The 20,025-nt window shown below is 38.6% G+C and overlaps 1 protein-coding gene and 1 long non-coding RNA gene across 2 annotated transcripts; both read left to right on the plus strand.

Moving 5' to 3' along the window:
* The first annotated feature begins 1,140 nt into the window (after positions 1 to 1,140).
* LOC311095865 lies at positions 1,141 to 6,192 on the plus strand. The gene is made up of 3 exons (XR_014608918.1): positions 1,141 to 4,649; positions 5,424 to 5,444; positions 5,849 to 6,192. It is a non-coding gene; the product is annotated as an uncharacterized lncRNA (long non-coding RNA).
* A 3,015-nt stretch (positions 6,193 to 9,207) lies between these two features.
* On the plus strand, positions 9,208 to 16,535 carry LOC311096276 (uncharacterized protein; the record flags this gene model as incomplete). Its single annotated transcript, XM_084135343.1, has 10 exons — positions 9,208 to 9,601; positions 9,683 to 9,754; positions 10,009 to 10,401; positions 10,490 to 10,891; positions 10,997 to 11,086; positions 13,044 to 13,424; positions 15,258 to 15,391; positions 15,492 to 15,770; positions 16,197 to 16,347; positions 16,525 to 16,535. 10 exons carry the CDS (start codon positions 9,208 to 9,210, stop codon positions 16,533 to 16,535), a joined length of 2,307 nt encoding a protein of 768 aa, XP_083991469.1.
* Positions 16,536 to 20,025: the final 3,490 nt, after the last annotated feature.

Raw genomic sequence — 20,025 nt, forward strand, 5'->3', positions numbered from 1 at the left:
AACTGGTGTCCTTAAAGGTTGGATTTTTCCTAATTTTTTTAATTAAGGCATTAAGTTCAATTTCCAAAAGATGATTTTTTATTCCTCTTTTTAGTCAACTTTAGCATGGGTGTCTAAACTTATGCATAGCACTGTATAAGTGCAGCACCATCTTTAAAAATGATAGATTCATATTTTATCTATTGTATCGAATCATATGATGAGAACATAATGCAGAGAGTAACCCAAAAGGTAATTAATTTTGATAAGTAAGTAAAGTGGCTTCATGGTCTGCCTTTTGTGATCAGTTACATTCAGGAATAGTAAGAAAGAGAAGTATTTGTAATAATTGCAATCGTTTTGATCGTTTTCCATAATGGTTCCAAAATGTGTAAGTGTGATTCTATAATAGAAGTGGATCAAAACCTTTCATCAAAGTTCTACATGAATTTTGAACAATATCCGTTCTTGTCTTAGGACAACTTTGATGAAATGAAGCTAGCGCAAGTTCTGCCAGGAAGACTCAATCGTTCGCGTCATTAATTACCTCCTCATCTATCCAATTATATCACTTACTGTAGCTTAAAAGGGCAGCGCTTACACATGTCTGAGTTCGCAGATGCTGTCACTCCAGTAACTCAACTGCTAGCGACAGTAGCCGACCAAACATGTCTCAGGATAACCAATCCATTTGTGACTACTCAGATTCAGACGATTTCGTTCAGCCATCCCCTTCTGCTACACGCCGGAGTACCCGAATTCAATGCCGCACCTCTTCGTGGGCGAGCTGCTCTTCTGAACTCATATTAAACGCTCTCGAGGACGCCGGCATCCCTGCTAGCGAAGGAATTTCTAGAGAAGATCTTCTGCTCTTGGCCCAGAACACACTGGGCAATCCTCCTGCATCTACTTCTCCACATCCAGACGCCGCCACAACCTCTGCTCAACCGAAAAAAGCCAGCAGAAAAAGATCTGCAAAATCTACACCTCGTTCAGCTAAAAGGACATCATTACCGGATCAAGAGATATCTCCTTCTCAAATCGCCGACCCACCCGATACTAATCTGCTGCTCCTTTCCGCAGTTCAAAACCTATCCCAAACGGTCAAAGGATTACAGTCCAAGATGACAGATTTTGAAAACTCGCTCTTCAACCCTGACAGCAGCCCAGATCCCGCTACAACTCGGCCCTCTTTCTCCGGTAATATTTCAGCAAGCTTACCTTCTACATCGACCTCTCTGCCCGCTCCTCTTCTCAGGATCCAGCCGTCATTCCAAAACGTCTCAGCTTCACCGGCTTCTCCCAGTTTTAATCTCTCCTCATCTACACCAGCTCAAGCTTTCGGTAGGCGTTTCGTTCCTCCCGCCGCCGCTACAGTCTCTCCACATCTCAGGTCAAATATTATCCAAGGTAAGGACATCAACCTGGCTTCTTTACTTCTCCCTTCGCCTGCTGCCGACAGGAAAATGGTGGAATGCGGTGACGTGGCAGTGCTCCTTAAAACTTCCGATCCACGCTTGCAACGCAATCTTTCGTTCGGAGAGTTCGTAATTGCTTTCAGCATTTACAGGGACACTCTATGCCAAGTTTTTCCAGATAGGAGGGAAGAGTTAGACCTCTATCTATCCATGATGGCAGACTTTAATCAAAGGTACGGGGGCACCTTATTCTATGAGTATCATAAATCCTTTTCCGCTAAATCCGCGTCTTGCATTACACTCTACAATTCAAGACTCGACTGGTCCATCACGGATACTGAATTGCTAGTTCGCCATTTCGGCGGTCAAAGAAGTTTGTCATGTTCTATATGCAGCGCCCACGGACACTCAGCTGCTTTCTGCCCGAAAGCTTTTTCTAGCCGCGATCAGGCCGCTGTCCGCGGTACTGAAAATGTAAGACGCAGCTCCTCCAGCAGAGGACGCCCCGCTGAAACATTTAATGACAATCCTATTTGCAATCAGTTTAACGAAGCTGTGTGTACATTTAATAACTGTCGTTTCGCTCATATTTGCAGCTTGTGCAAAGACCCACACCCGAAATCAGTCTGCCCACGCCGATACAAACCTCAAACCACAAGGAAAGCCCAGTTTCAGAAGAAATTCTGAGCAAACATCCGTCCACACCTATCAACATTTCAAACCTCTCTAGCTACCTCTCTTCTCACCCCGATCCATCTTTCGTCGATTATCTCATCACCGGCTTGTCTCAAGGGTTTAGGGTGGGAATTCTCTCACAACTCACTTCATCCTTTTCAGCTAAAAACTTGCAATCAGCTATGAATGAGCCCGACGTTGTTTTTACACTGCTCGAGAAAGAAGTCAATAAAGGCTATGTTATCGGCCCTTTCGCCTTCCCTCCTTTTTCCCCCTTCAGGATTAACTCTATTGGTGTCGCTACCCGAAAATACTCTGGTAAAAAACGTCTCATTTTTGACATGTCTTCTCCCCATTCCAGCAAAATTCTAAGCGTTAATGAATGCATTCCCCTCGAACCATTCTCCCTTCATTACGCTTCGGTGGACAACGCTATTCAGTTAATCAAGCTAGCTGGCCATGGTGCTTGGCTGGCTAAAGCAGACATAACAGACGCTTTTAAAACCATGCCAATACACCCTGCTGACTGGCCACTTTTCGGCGTTAAATGGGATTCAAAATTCTATTTTGCAGTAAGGCTCACTTTCGGGTGTAGGAGCAGCCCTCATATCTTCAATAGTCTGTCGGAAGCTTTGTGTTGGATCCTGCTGAACGTCTGCAAACTCCCGTTCGTTTTGCATTTACTTGACGATTTCTTGCTTATCGATTTCCCTTCTCCTCATTCTTCCGTCCTCGATATCTTAAAGCAGGTTTTCAGTGACGTCGGCGTTCCCCTCTCTTCAGAGAAAACTCTGGGCCCCTCCACCAATCTCGAATTTTTAGGTATCTCCCTCGATACGGTTAAGATGCAAGCTTCTCTTCCCCTAGAAAAGCTTATAAGAATCCGATCTTTCCTGGAAAAATTTTCCTCTCTACCAGTCGTCTCGAAGCGCGATCTATTGTCCCTCTTGGGCCACCTAAATTTCGCGATGAGCATCATCCCGCAAGGCAGGGCTTTCATTTCGCGTCTATTAACAGCTGCACATTCCGTGCCCGAACTTAGTAATCCGGTTCAGTTAGACGAAGGTTGTCGGTCCGATATTACATTCTGGTCTCGCTTACTAAATGATTGGAACGGCATTTCTTTTTTCTATAACGAGAACTTCGAATCATCCGCAGATTTACATTTATTCACCGATGCTGCTCCGTCCGTCGGGTTCGGGGGATTTTTCCAAGGGCACTGGTTCGCAGAGAGATGGCCGAATGATTTTCCTAGTTCTACATCTAGTTCACTCTCTTCAGCGCTATACGAACTCTATCCTCTAGTCGTAGCCAGCGTAATCTGGGGTCCTGAGTGGTCTAGGAAACGCATTCTTATGTTTTGCGATAACGAAGCCACCGTAGCTATTATTAATAAAGGCAGATCATCTTGCCTGATGATCATGCCTTTTCTGCGTCGCTTAATTTGGCAGTCAGTCATCCACAACTTCATTATTAAAGCTGCTCACATACCTGGCCATTTCAATGTTGTCGCTGACGCTCTATCTCGCTTTCGTTTTCAGACCTTCAGACGGCTCTGCCCCGCAGCCAACAAGGATCCAACACCCTGCCCTCCCCTGTCAGCCACAACGTTATACTAGAAGATTTGCTTTGCTCAGCCAGACTTTACATGTCTAAAGGCGTTGCTCCATCGACTCTCAAAGCTTATACTTCTGCCTGGTATTCGTTTTCAATGTTTTGTTTAGCCTTTCAACTTCCTTTATTCCCTATTTTGATTTCGACAGTTTGCTCCTTTCTCGCGTTTAATTTCGACAAACGAAATTTAAAAATCTCTTCCATTCGTAGATTACTCGCAGGTGTTCAATTCTACGCCAAATATTATAACCCCGATTCTCCTAGCCTATTCACCGCTACTCCTATTCGCCTCATGCTCAAAGGTATGGCTAAAACTTCTATCGTGTCCCCTGACAAAAGGCTGCCTTTGACGTTACCTTTAATTCATAGGTTAATCATTGCAGTTCGCAACGGCCTCTTTTCCAAATATATCAACACTCTGCTAGAAGCTGTATTTCTTACAGCTTTCTACGGCTTTATGCGTCCAGGAGAATTTACTTCACCAACCAATACATTCGATCCAGCACGCGGTCTTTCCTTTTCAGACTTACAATTCTTTCCTAATTTTTTCACACTCTTTCTTAAACATTCCAAGAATGACTCTAAAGGCTCTGGCATTACTTTAACTATCTCTAAAATCAGTAGCGATTTCTGCCCCTTCTCCTCAATGACTAAATTCCTAAAAATCCGTCTCAGACATTCTGCTAGTTCTCCCCTCTTCATTCTACCCAACGGAGCACCTCTCTCTCAAAACCGGTTCAAGTTCCATCTCAACTCCGTTCTCAAAAGCTGCAGCTTATCTCCTTCTCAATTCACCGGACATTCCTTCAGAATTGGAGCTGCCACTACAGCAGCCGAGCGCGGCATCTCTACAGCAGCTATCAAAATCTTGGGCAGGTGGTCCTCCTCGGCTTTCGAGTCCTACATAAGACCAGATTTAAAATCCATCCTCGAAGCCCAGCAAGCTCTCCAGTCTTGATCTAGGTAAATTCCTATTTATCTACTGGTGGTGGTGTTTTTGCCAAAGCAGATTGGCATTCTATGATCGTATGGCTAGCTACTAAACCAAGATGGCCGTGGGTTTCACGTCTGTTTAAACAGTTGTTACATGTTATGGTTTCAAGTGGCTGCGGCCCAAGTGTACTACCAAGTGGCTGTGGCCCACGTGTTCTATCAAAGGACGGCCTGCGGCCTATGTGTCCTCTCAAAAGATGGCCTGCGGCCTACGTGCTCTATCAAAGGACGGCCTGCGGCCTATGTGTCCTCTCAAAAGATGGCCTGCGGCCTATGTGTTCTATCAAGGACGGCCTGCGGCCATGTGTTCTATCAAAAGATGGCCTGTGGCCCATGTGTTTTATCAAAAGATGGCCTGTGGCCCATGCGTTTTATCAAAAGACGGCCTGTGGCCCATGTGTCCTATCAAAAGATGGCCTGTGGCCCATGTGTCCTATCAAAAGATGGCCTGTGGCCCATGTGTTCTTTCAAAAGATGGCCTGTGGCCCATGTGTTCTATCAAAAGACGGCTCGTGCTCATAGGTCCATCTAAAGGCGGTTCTGTTTTATGCGTGCAACCAAGGATACCAGCAGCATATGTCCATGTATCTCGAAAGTTGATATATATTTTCTTATTATAAATAAAATAATATGTTAGAACCACGACGGCAGTGGCTTATTCGATATAATCAAGGATGGTACTCGTCTAAATCTAATGTTCTTTTTTTTTTTTCTCTCTCTCTCTTCCTTTCTTATCTATGTTAGGAACTTCAGGATTCACGGCCGGTGAGTTAATTAAAAAATATATGTATATATAAAAAAAAAAAAAAAAAAAAAAACTTTTTTTTGGGGGGGTGGGCCCCGTTCCGGCGGATCCTTAATTCCACCTATCTTTGGGGGTGAGCGGCGCCCCCGCCTTCGTCTTCAGGCGGGACTCGCAGATTCAGTACCCTCTGAATGCGAGTTATGAACGGGGCCTACGCCAAAGAACCTGATTGCTTGCTGAGCTCCTAAATAAATGTTATTGTTACAGTATTAATTCTCCCGAGTCTTTCTGGTAGAAATGAAGCTAGCGCAAGTTCTGCCAGGAAGACTCAATCGTTCGCGTCATTAATTACCTCCTCATCTATCCAATTATATCACTTACTGTAGCTTAAAAGGGCAGCGCTTACACATGTCTGAGTTCACAGATGCTGTCACTCCAGTACCTCCATCCTCCCCGCCTCCACCAAGATGGGATCTTTCCTCCAACTCCTCTACTCAACCAAGCTGGGTCCTCCCTCTATCAACCCCAACACCATCAGTCAGGCTATCCCTTCCATCCTGAAGACTTCAGATGTCTTTTCCTCCATCCACCCCACCACCACCAGATGGCCCCTTTCCTTACTCCGCCGGGGGGTGAGCGGCGCCCCCGCCTTCGTCTTCAGGCGGGACTCGCAGATTCAGTACCCTCTGAATGCGAGTTATGAACGGGGCCTACGCCAAAGAACCTGATTGCTTGCTGAGCTCCTAAATAAATGTTATTGTTACAGTATTAATTCTCCCGAGTCTTTCTGGTAGAACTTTTCTGATCCACTTCAAATGATGACTACTGTATTTTCAATTCTAAAGGCTTTGAAGAATGTTAGCACACTGTTTGAATTATTCTCTCTGAAAAGGTAAGATGCTGTGAGGTTCAGTCATTGCTCAAATAACCAAAGTTGTTTTTGTTCTAGTTTTAGTTTTTAATTAAATAAGGTGAAGAAAGACTGAAAGGCTACATTCAGTGTCAGACTATTGACAAGTTCACGTCCAAGCAGTCTGACACTCTTCTTAAATATTCCTACATCTTATTAAAGTCCCTGTAAAATAGCTAGAAATGCATGTTCAGAGGTCTGCAGTGCTTCTGCATTGACTTTTGAAAGAGTATTTCCAGTATGAGACTGAAATTGTATGATTTAATGAATGGATCTTTGCATGAGAGCAACTTTTTACCACTAAACTTTTGCATGTATCCTAGTATTGCAAGTTTATAGGGGCTACCTTTTTGTTGCTTACTTTTTTTTTTTTAAAGAATGTATTTGGAAGATTGCTAAGTGGACAGTGGTCATGTTGTGTGATGTTCACTGGGAGATTAATACATACAATGTAAATGTTCCTTTTAAATGTGTTAAATTATGTAATTGTTTTCAACATATAGTGCTGATTCTACTTGTGCTTCCTAAAGTTAAGAGTTAAACTACTGATGTATGTATGTACGTACGTATGTATGTAATGTGTGTATATATGTATGTGTGTGTGTGTGTGTGTGTACATACAGTATATGTATAGTTGCTGGGAATCTTGCTTATCTAGATTCATTCTGATTTTAGGTCAACTTAGATTAACTATTGTTGCCATTGTAATATCAGAGCAGCCGGTACACAACAGAGCTGCACAATGAAGTGACCTGACTAAATGGCAAGCATTGATACAATCTCTTACAAAATAAGAAGAAATGAAACACTGCTTTAAGGTATTGTTAAGCGTTCCAGTAATGATCCACCCACAGTTATTAAAGGCACTGATAAGATTGTGAGAGCTTCAGCATCACTGTATTGAACTACTGAAGAGAGAATCTCACTGAGTTTGCTCTGATCTTAGGTAAAGTTATTTCATGTATATTATATTTAAATTACTTGTTTGGATTTTAATGGCTTACAAGTTGAAATGAACATATATAGAAACAAATCTATTGTTGTTATTCCTTTTGCAGATGTATGTGTATAATCTTGAGTCTTTACAGATCTGTTTGTCACAATGAGGTTTCTAATTTCACTGTGTGCGTCACTGATGATGCTGGTTAATGGTGAGTGTTTTATACATCTTAAAATCTATAACTGACCAAATATGTCTCATTGGATTGACACTTTCAAATATGTGAACTAATAAGATACTCCTAAATTGAAATCTTTTTGCTTGAATTTTGTTTTAACAGGTGAAATAACCAATGGACCAACAGGTACAGTATTTTTTTCACTTTATAACCTTAAATTCCTCTTTCTATCTTTTGCTTTCCATAAAAATGTAGGGTAACACTTTGCAATAAGGTTCATTAGTTAACATTAGTTAACTACATTAGTTAGCATGAACTAATAATGAACTGCACCTATACAGCATTTGTTAATCTTTGTTAATTATAATTTCAACATTTTCTAATACTTTATTAAAATCTTGTTATCATTAGTTAATGCACTGTGAACTAGCATGAACAAACATTGAACAGCTGTATTTTTTATTAAATAACAAAGATTAACAAAAACAGTAACACATGTATTGTTCATGGTTATTTCATGTTAGTTAATACATAATGTTTAATAAAATAACCTTATTGTAAATTGTTACCAAATGTAGAAATGTAGAAACAAGTGTAGTAGGGAATTGTTCATATAGTAAATGAGTCTGTCATACTTGAGAAGTCTAGAACTTAAACACTTGTGGGGTCATTCTGTAGGTAGCCTAAATTAAAAAAAATAATTAAACTTAATTAAAATTCTTTGCGCTGTGAAATATGTCAGACATTACATGGCCCATGTTTTGTTTTGTTTTGTTCTTGCTGAGCAAACCAAGCTTTCTCTATTGGAATGCAACAACCTGTCACACATTTAAAAAGAACCCACATATATATCTCTACAAACAAAAGGAATAATTTATTTATAATGCTCTATAGATCGTTAGATCCACAGAGCTGCTCATATGCTTCATTAAAACTGCTTGACTGAAGAACTGGGAAACGCTGTTGGCTGTTGTGTGACAGTAATTTCACCTATTACACAAACTTGCATGTTTATCTCTAGGTTTAATCTAGTTATTCATTAGTCAGCTGCTTATTGATGCTTTTCTGTTCTACCTTGAATAACGTGACGCTGCCATAACGTGTTGCTCCTATAACAGAGATGTGCGCTGTTTCTTTCGCATTTTCAAAGGCTCATAAAATATAATACTGTGGCTTGGCTTGATAGTCAAATGGTGTAACGAAATCCACATTTTAAACCTCTTTTACTGTACAAATTTTATGGGCCTTATAATGCCCTAATTGTAAGGCAAATCGTGATTGGTTGGAGTGAGAGCTTGCTATGATTGGTTTTCTGATTAGCTTAAGTAGACGGTGGGTGGAGTCCACTTATTTGTGCATTTGTCTGCACATCTGCAAATCCACAAATGCGTGCTGTGATCCACAAATGCACAAGAAGCAAAACACAAATGAATGCCAGGCAGAGTTTTTTTTTGTGTGAAAATCTCATATTTATTTATTTGAGAATTTGATTTAATTTGTGAATCTCAATCTATTTATTGGGAACAATGCAACAATTCTAACCCCATAAAATGATATGCAATAAGGTTATGCATAGTAAGGCTAGGCGTCGTAAGATCCATGTATGGATAATTTTGGACTTTCGTGCGTATACAATACCTTTTGTGTGTGCATACACTTTTAGGATGAAATCTACGTAAAGTTTTATACATGAGGCCCCTGGTGTATATGCAGGTAGATAATACAAAGTGTATAATACAGAGATCTCTTTTGTCCATGACAGTTGCTTTCCAAAGCATCAGCAGTGATCCCTGCTACAACTATGAGTCTCTGGATCGTCCCTGGAGAGCCAACAATGAAAGTGGAGATTACATTTGTGATGAACTTTTCTCCTGGAATGGCTGGTACCGGCTTTTCTACTATGGAATGGACATCCGGATGTCAGAGACCTGTGTTAGTTCATACACCTGTAACACATACATCAATCTGTGGCTCAATGATACTCACCCTCAGATAGAGGATGGAGTGGTGACCAGGGAGGTCTGTGGTGGTTATTGGGGAAGCTGCTGTGAATACAAGACAGTTCCCATCAGAGTGAAAGCGTGTCCAGACAATTACTATGTCTATGAACTTGTGAATCCACAATTATGGTGTTCAGGATACTGTACAGGTACTGTGCTTTTTGTAGTTTTTAAGTCTTTCAAACCTTTTAAAATGATTTTTCTCATGACATGAATTTCCTTCTTTTTAGATGTCAACACTATTTCACAGGCAGTTTCCACTATAAGTCCAGATATAACCACTGGATCCAGCATCACCTTGAGTAAGTTGTATAAAATATATATGAGTGAATATATGATTATCTCAACAGCCAAATTTGCTCTTGTTTTTTCCATTAAAGTTTAAATGGCAATTTGTATACATTAACTTGAACCATCACTATCTAACACAGTTATGTTATGTATAAATGGTTTATGAATCTCATGATTATTTGTAGTTTGACTGTTTTAGATTTGTTCTTGTGAAGTTCATCATTGAAATATAATATGTTTTGGTATCATCATCTCTTACTAACAGATTATGACCCGTGTAATAACTACAACATACTCGACAACTACTGGAGAAGCACACACAATTACTGGTCTAGTTATGGATTCATATCTGATCATGATGACACTCGTGTAGAATGGGATGGCTGGTATCGACTCTTCATTAATGGATCAAGTGCTCAGATGCCTGAGTGGTGTTTTTATTACATGTCATGTGGAGGTTTTAGTTCTCTGTGGCTTAATGGCTCTCATCCTCGGCTAGAAGATGGAGTTGTTACTCGTGAAGTTTACGGCTCCCGTAATGATCAGTGCAGTCGCTACAGATCCGACCCGATCCAAGTCAAAACTTGTCCTGGAAATTATTATGTCTACAAATTTACCAGACCAACTCTTTCAATCCCAGATCCTGTATATTGTGCAGGTATATTCATTCATCTTTTTTTTTGTCATGATTATCATGAATTGTATTGATGGTTTTTATGTTATTATAATGCACACTTTCTGCGTAGTATCTTTCTCCACCCCAAGTGTTGATCCCTGCTACAACTATACCAGTCTGGATGAGCCTTGGAGAGCCACAGACAACTCTTACTATAATAACTCTTACCACTATGGCATGTGTGATTATAATGTGGAGTGGAATGGCTGGTACAGGATGTTCTACAATGGTGAAAATACTCAGATGCCAGAATCATGTGTAAATCATTACATCTGTGGCACTTATGAACCACTGTCGCTCAACGGCCCTCACCCACAGCTGGAAGATGGAGTGGTCACCCGTCAGGTCTGTCTCTCCTCATGGAGCGGCTGCTGTAACTACACATCCCATCCTATAAGAGTCAAAGCCTGTCCAGGAAATTACTATGTTTATGAGTTTGTCAAGCCAATGTATTGTGGAGCTTACTGTGTTGGTGAGCACTTACTCATATGATTTTCAGCTATTTTTTTCTTCTTCTGGATATTGTTTGAAGTTAAATTAAATGATTGTTGTTAATATAAAATGTTCCTAACACCAGAAGCCTCAAGTCAGTCTAACTCATCAGCGTCTACAACAACAGAGACGATCCCATCCATAGAATCCATGACTCCACCAATCACAACCACTGGTAAAGTATTGCTTCCTTTATAAACTCTCTTGAGAATCTTTTTTGGATGTGTTTTTATTAAACAAGATCTCTTGAAATGTTCCTATTTATTGCATTAAGTAAATTCATAATCATTTCTGCAAAAAACACATTAGGAAGAAGCAATACAGCTCACAAATGAGTATGAAATTCAGACTCTTTGGGCCCTATCTTGCACCCAGCGCAATTGACTTTGTACACCGACGCATGTTTCATTCCTATTTTGCACCCGCGCAAAGCGCGCTTTTCCCTCCACAGAAGCACGTTGCTAAACTAGGGAATGAACTTGCGCTCCCTGGGCGGTTCAGCGCAAAAAAGGAGGCGTGTCCCGGCGCAAACAATCCCTGGTGCTATTTTACTGTTCCATAAAACAATTGCGCCACTGGCCAGAAAAAACCTAGTCTAAAGTCAGTGGCGCGTCGCGCATTGTTCATTATGCTATTTTAAGGGCGCATGCTTGACCATAATGTATAGCGTGCACAACGCGCATACACTTTGATTCTCTAATCTACACAGAAGCAGCAGTTTTCATTTTTGCAAATCATATTATTACAAACGATAGATAGATAGATAGATAGATAGATAGATAGATAGATAGACAATTTATTATAAAAGCATACATCTAGCTTACACATTTACCCACATTATTATATACCTGTTTAACCGAAGCTAATTTGGGTGTGTTTCTCCATCCCCAATGTCACTTCTCTCTCTTTTACGGCCGTGACGAGAGCGTTGCTCTCCTCGGCTGTGAACCGCTCCTGGCGCGCGCCTGGCAAATCCGCCGTTATAATAGCAATACGCCAAGGAAAAAGCGCGTCTGCTCTTAAAGGGAATGTGAGATGTCGCTCTGATTGGTTTATTTCACGTTACGCCCAAACCACACCTATGAATAATGAAGCTACTTCAGACCAACCCATTTAGATTTGCGCCTGGCGCAAGAGTCATTTATCCCGCCGGTATAATAGCAACAGCGCCGAGACCCGCCCACAAAGTTACTTGCGCTTTGACACTTGCGTTTCAGATTGTTAAAATGGGGCCCTATATATTAAAATGAACATAGAATGCAATTTTAGATAAAGTGAAGTACTGAAACTTTGTTAATAATGAAAACTAAACCACCAGTGTTTCTCAAACTCAGTTTATAACCCATGTTCACACACACCAACCATCAGAGACAGGGAATTACTGCATGTACACACAAAAATATAAAAGAATCAGAGTGTAATTTGATGGCCTTTTATACATTCATATTCATATATTCAATTTTATAGTGTAGTGTCGTTCTTTGTCTCAATATTACTTGGGTATTACTATAGTTTTGGGTGATTTTTAGACCCCCTGGCTATCTTAGACTGACACTAGTTTGAGAAATACACGAACAAGATGCAAAATGAAGTAATTAGCAAATAATACATGCAAGCGTAATAAGCCATGAAATCAAATCAAAAGCAGAGATCTAGGAACAAGATATTTTGCAGATTAGTTTCAATTTATGTTTTGTTTTGGACTGGGGAGGGAGTGTCAGTTCTTAAAGATGTTTTAAATCTAAAAGAACAATCAAAATCTGATTTTCAAGGTCATAGATCGTAGATCACTTGAAAATATATATAAATATATTTTGCAAATAAGTGTCAACGTGTGTTTTGAAAGCATTGACTTCTTGAGGTCAAGTTGCTTGTAATCTTTGTGCTCAATTGCAAAGTGACTAAATTTGGCTGTTTTTAACACTTGTTTTGTCAGCTAAATGAGAGGAGATGTTCTGAAAGTTCAAGACAAATTGTCTTCAGCTTTGAACTTAAAATTCTAATAAAACAGGGAACTTAAGTAAAGAGTGATCTGGAGATAACTATTTCATGACTACAAAAATGATACATAAAACAACATTCATTTATTAATTCAGCAAAATGTATATTTGTAATTTCCATATTTCCAACAGTTCCCCCTGTTGACCCCTGCTACAACTACACTATCCTGGATGATTCATGGAGAGCCACCAACAATCAACATTCCTCTCAAATAATGTGTGACGCTTGGGTCAGCTGGAACGGCTGGTACCGTCTCTTCATTCAGGGTCAGAGCGTTCAGATGCCAGACACATGTGTTGATGAGTATAGTTGTGGCACTCATGCTCCACTGTGGCTGAACGGAGGACATCCAACAGTTGAGGATGGAGTGGTCACTCGAGATGTCTGCGGTCACTGGAGCAATAACTGCTGCTTTTTCCAATCCAATCCCATTAAAGTCAAAGCCTGTCCAGGAGATTATTATGTCTATGAGTTTGTGAGCCCAACTACCTGCCATTTGACATACTGTGCAGGTAAATATATTTACATGTGCACTTTGTGTATGTAAGAGAACCTTGTTGGTAACACTTTATTTCGATCGTCCACTTTAGACGTTTTTCTAACTATAAGTAACTTTGCAACTACATGTCAACTAACTGTCATTAGAGTATTAGTAGACTGTCTGCTTAATATTTGCTAACACTTTATTTTGATGGTCCCCAACAGATATTCTACTGACTATAAGTAACTTGGCATTTACAAGTCAACTTATTCTACTAACCCGAACCCTAACACCTAACCATAACCTAACAGTCTACTGACAGTCTACTATGGAAGCTTGTTTCCGCCACAGAATAAAACATTTTAAAGATAATTGCGACTTTTTATCTCACAATTGCGAGTGTACATCTCGCAATTCTGACTTTATTTCTCAGAATTGCGAGATATAAAGTCAGAATTGCGTGAAATAAAGTCGCAATTGCGTGTTATAAAGTCAGAATTGCGAGATATAAAGTCGCAATTGCGTCTTATAAAGTCAGAAATCTGACTTTTTTTCTCGCAATTGCGACTTTATATCACGCAATTGCGACTTTATTTCACGCAATTGGGAGATATAAAGTCAGAATTGCATGATATAAAGTCGCAATTGAGTGTTATAAACTCACAATTGTGAGATATAAAGTCCAATTCTTCTAAGGGGAAAAAAAGACAGACTTTTTTTTTTTTACCTCAGAATAGTTTATATCTCACAATTTTGACTTTATAAGACACAATTGCGACTTTATTTCACGCAATTCTGACTTTATATCTCGCAATTCTGAGAAATAAAGTCAGATTTGCGAGATATAAACTCGCAATTGTGAGATAAAAAGTCGCAAAATTATATTTTAAAATGTTTTATTCTGTGGCGGAAACAAGCTTCCATAGTCTACTGACAGTCTACTAATACTTAGAGTTAGTTGACATGTAGTTGCAAAGTTACTTATAGTTAGTAGAATGTCTAAATCTAAATAAAGTGGAACCTACCTGTTGTTTTTTAATGTAATATTTATAATTTATTTTAAATGCAAGCCACATAAAATTGTTCCTAATACTAGAATCCACAAGCCAGTCAAACTCATCAGCGTCTACAACAACAGAGACAATCCCACCTGTAGAATCCATGACTCCACCAATCACAACCACTGGTAAAGTCTTGCTTCCTTTATAAACTCTCATGAGCATCTTAGAGTTTTCTTTGTTTTTGTTTGACCCATTACACAAGAGTGTAGAAAAAAATCATAGCTAAACTAATTTCTTCTGAATATAAATCACATTAGACAGAAATAAAACAGCTCATAAAATAATTATTTCCTCAATTGTGGAAATGGCCATTTTCAATATTTTTTTCATCTTCTCAACACCCTTTTCTTACACATTATTGCAGAATTTTCAGTCTTTCCTATAGTGATGGATGAGGAATTTGGCTTGCGTATCACATCATAGTTATGACTTACAACTTAAGTTTTATTAAACACTCAGGTGAACTTAACTTACAATATGATTTGTTAGAATTTCTAGGGGTGAAAATAATTGTGGCACAAGATTTGGAGAAATGTTTATTTATTTATTTTCTATAATTTTACGTAAGTTAAAGGATAGATTGTTGTGAAAAATTGTAAAAAAAGATAAACAAAATTTGACTCATATTTACCAAGGGTGCCAATATTAGTCCACAGTAACTCCAGTCCACAACCAGAGGTCATCATGTCCCAATACTAATAGCAGCCAGATTCCTTTAACATGACATAACCTCAAAATGAACCTCACAAATCACTGTGAAATGTAATTGTCAAATCTTCTGTATTTTTTGTTTATTCTCACAGCAGCACCAGAAATATTCTACCCTTTCGGCTCATCAGGAGACACACGAAATGCTGCTGCTGATGATGGAAGCTCCATTAAAATTAAGCTGTCGAGGCCTTTTCTGTTCTTTGGCCGAACATACCAGCAGATTTATGTAAGAATTGGATTTCATCTCGATTCTAAGTCTTAATGTGAGTGATTGCATTATAAGCTCATCTGTGACTGTGATTTTGACAATATATCTCATGTTTCAGGTGAATAATAATGGACACCTCACATTCAAACAGTCTTCATCACAATATTTCCCAAACTCCTTTCCCTCTAATGAAAGCCAAGATATAATTGCTGGTCTCTGGACCGACCTTGACAACAGTGCGAGAGGTGTGGTTTCATATCATCAGTACACTAATGGAAGTGTTCTCACACGCGCCACTCAGGATATAAACAATCATTTCCCAAATCTGACCTTCAACGCTTCTTGGGTTTTTGTTGCAACGTGGGATAAAGTTCCTTACTTTTCCTTGTCTGGCACAGTAAGTTTGATTATGCTTCTGAAATGTGACTGTTTTTACTAAATTCAATTCCATTCAAATAAAACAATTATAACAATGAGATCACACAGTAATGTTCATACAAATAAGAGCAATAATATGACTGATACTAACATTGAATAATATGAATATTTTGTATAAAAATAATGAACAATGAACACTAAGAGTGATTATGCTTTTTTCCAATCTTTGCAGGAAACATCATTTCAAGTGGTTTTAATTTCAGGCAGTAATTTTACATTTATTCTGATGAATTATGGTGACATTTCTGTAACAGAACATCAGGTGGAGGTAAAAGAAACCTTTCTGTATCAGATCAAAATGTTACCATTCAATACTATATAAGTGTATCGTATGTATGTGTACAGTTTAAATATATAATTTGCATTTTTTACATGTATTATACAGGCTGGTTATGACACTGTAAACTCCACACACTACTTTGTGATTCCTGGATCAGTCAACGGGAGCTTTATTCCAAACCTCAAGAGGTCCAGTAATGTCAATGTTACAGGCCGTTGGGCCTTCAGGGTGGACGGTGGACACAACCTCTCTAAAGGTAAGAGTTTTGTCTTTCTAGAAATAGATAAAAACAATAAGGTTTTGTTTTAATAGCCAATTTTTCTGATAAGTTTCATATAACTCTATGCAATTTTTTTGAATGAATATAATGCATCTGTTTAAACATGTTATTAAACAAATATTTTATTTGTGTTGCTTCATCATGTGCCCACAGAGTTCATCTAGTGTATTCATAAAAGATAATATTTTTTATATTATCATATTATATTATCTGCATTCATGGAGCTAAAAGTCATAAAAAAAAAAAAAAAAAAAACCCCATTAAATTCTAACATTAAGGTGGTTGCAAAGTTTGTTGAAAAACTCAGAATATTTTTATCAGTGGACTTCAAGAGGGAAATTATTATAAATGTTAAAAAGATCTATTTAATTCACTAGATTTTTTCTTTTTTTTTCCTTTTCTTTTTTTTACTTGAGACCAAGACCATTTAGCTGATACTGTTTTCCAAAGCGACTTCAAATAGTGTAACATAAGCAGCTTGTCACAGAGCCAGCAATATTCATAGTGTACAATTCCAGGTTAATTTGAACGCTTGTAACATTAGATTTCTCATGGATAGTTCATGTTAGTTAATATATTAACTAATGTTTAATAAATGAACCATATTGTAAAGTGTTACCAAATGTAGAAATGAAACAAGTGTAGTAGGGAATCAATATAGTAAATGAGTCTGTCATACTTGAGAAGTCTAGAACTTGCACACTTTTGAGGGGTCATTCTGTAGGTAGCCTAAATGTGTAAAAGTGCCGATGAACAATTAAATACTCTTAATTAAAATTCTTTGTGTCAACCACTTTCTGTGAAATATGTCAGACATTACATGGCCAATGTTTTTTTTTGTTTTTTTCTTGCTGAGCAAACCAAGCTTTCTCTATTGGAATGCAACAACCTGTCACACATTTAAAAAGAACCCATATATATGTCTCTACAAACAAAAGGAATAATTTATTTTATGTTTAAAATACTATTTATAATGCTCTTTAGCTCGTTAGATCCACAGAGCTGCTCATATGCTTCATTAAAACTGCTTGACTGAAGAACTGGGAAACGCTGTTGGCTGTTGTGTGACAGTAATTTCACCTATTACACAAACTTGCATGTTTATCTCTAGGTTTAATCTAGTTATTCATTAGTCAGCTGTTTATTGATGCTTTTCTGTTCTACCTTGAATAACGTGACGCTGCCATAACGTGTTGTTCCTATAACAGAGATGTGCGCTGTTTCTTTCGCATTTTTAAAGGCTCATAAAATATAATACTGTGGCTTGGCTTGATACACAGTCAAATGGTGTAACGAAATCCACATTCTAAACCTCTTTTACTGTACCAGTTTTATGGGCCTTATAATGCCCTAATTGTAAAGCATATCGTGATTGGTTGGAGTGAGAGCCTTGCTATGATTGGTTTTCTGATTAGCTTAAGTAGACAGTGGGTGGAGTCCACTCATTTGTGGATTTGTCTGAACCTCTTGAAACTAAAAGCGTTCCAAAATCCACAAATGCACAAGAAGCAATACACAAATGAATGCCAGGCAGAGTTGTGTTTGTGACTAAACAATTATTTTTTTTACATTTATTTGCAAATCTCATTTTGATTTATTTGTGAATTTGATTTAATTTGTGAAAATCTTTACATTTATTTGTGAATCTCAATCTATTTATTGGGAACAATGCAACAATTCTAACCCTATAAAATGATATGCAGATAAGGTTATGCGTAGTAAATGCATAGTCCAGGGACAACGGATGAAAAATAGCCTTTTGGCTAATTCTGGTGCATTTGCAGCAATGCTAATTAATGTACACTGTCCCTGTCAAATAAATTAATAAATAAAATAAATAAATAAAATAAATAGGGGTGGGAATCTCTAGGCACCTCACGATTCGATTTGATTACGATTCAGAGGGTAACGATTATCGATGCATCTTTTTTTTTTTGTGACTACTTGGTACTTTTAAAGCAAAGTATTTATGATGACCCATAACGAATTTACTTCCAATACTTCCTATATCAATTTTATTAATAAAACAAATGGAAGTGATTTGGCAAGTCCCATTCAGCATTTTAATGCTCTGAAGTGTGCTCAGCAGCGCCCCCTTTGTACCCTTGAAGCTGTCTTCCGCGAAGCCCGCATAGATGCAGGCTCCACACACTTTAACTACCCAGGAATCCTTGCGAAAGGCCAATTAGACAACGGATGGGAGGAGATTTCGCTCACGGACAATTGATAACATGGCTAAGAAGAAATATTACGTTTTTTATGACCTAGATGTACATTTTACCAGTTGTAACCTACAGTTTATACAAACATTATGGTCATCGAGCAGTGGTTGATGTCTCAAACATAATAATAGCGCATTGAATAATACGATCGCATGATTCATTAAATAAATAGAACCGAATATCAGGGCTTTACTGAGTCATATGTAAACATAGCATGAATATTGAAACCTGTAAATTCATCTGAAACTCATGCACATTTTCATTATGTGTTAAAATTGAAATCTTAGGTCAAATGGAACATTATGTATTATTATGTACAACTGTATACATCATTTAAAAAAGCATGATGTAACTATTGTCTAATGCCCAGGTGGCATGCACAATATCAAAATATAGAACTGTAAAATTAGGCTGTGTAGTTGACATGCAGATAAGACGTCGGAGCGCAAAAATGTGATTTCTCCTGTCCAACAACAACCAGACCGTTATTTCCGGCGTGGCGATCGAGTCTGTCCCAAAAATAACTCTCAATGCACCCTCGTGGATTCGCGCCAAGGGCCCTATAGGTCTGCACTACATGACGTCACCCAAGTGTGGACTCCGAGGAAGTCCACATTTGGGACAGGGCCTAAGAATCGATTTTTTTCCCCCACCCCTAATAATAAAGCTAGGTGTCGTAAGATCCATATATGGATAATTTGGAGAGGTGACGGGTGGAGATGCTCGTATACAACCTTCCACTGACTGGCATTTCTAAAGGGAATTTTGGAAGGATTCGTGCACAGACTTTTAGGATAAAATCTACTGTGATGGATTTTAATTAATCAACTTTAATTAATCAACTAACATTTGTTTTTCTTGCCGGAACAACATTCATATGCTTTTAATGTTTCCAAACTCTTTGGGGAAAACTTGTGACTTTGAGTATGTGTGTATGTAAAAATAACACAGAAAGGGGAAATGAAACTAGACAGTCTGTTAGAATTTTGTGATTAACAAATGAAGTCACCACAAAATCAGAGTTTGCTTGTGCCAGTGACAGAGGAAAAAGGTTGGGGCTTTTGAACCAATTGAACCAATCATATTGAAGGTGACATGTTAGTCTTATTTGTTTTCTCGATTCTATAAAAACTGTTGTATATGTGTTTTACGGTGGGATTCGCAATGGAATTTGTCTGAGATCCTCCGGCCTTGCTTCTTGGGAGAGATTCCTTGAGAACTGCTCGGGAAGATCTCCTGGCCATGATTAAAGCATTTAAAGGACATTTGCAGGTCTGTTTGTCGATTTATTCCTGCGCAGGAAGCTAGTTTAGGGAAGCAAGTTGCCAGTTGTTTTACTGGGTGTCGATTAGTGGACGCCCCAGTTTAAGGTATTGGGTGTCGATTGGAGACGCCCCAGTTAAAGGTATTGGTGTTGATTTGGAGACGCCAG

This window comes from Abramis brama (genome assembly GCF_963993115.1).
Source record: "Abramis brama genome assembly, chromosome: 14".
Lineage (NCBI taxonomy): Eukaryota > Metazoa > Chordata > Actinopteri > Cypriniformes > Leuciscidae > Abramis > Abramis brama.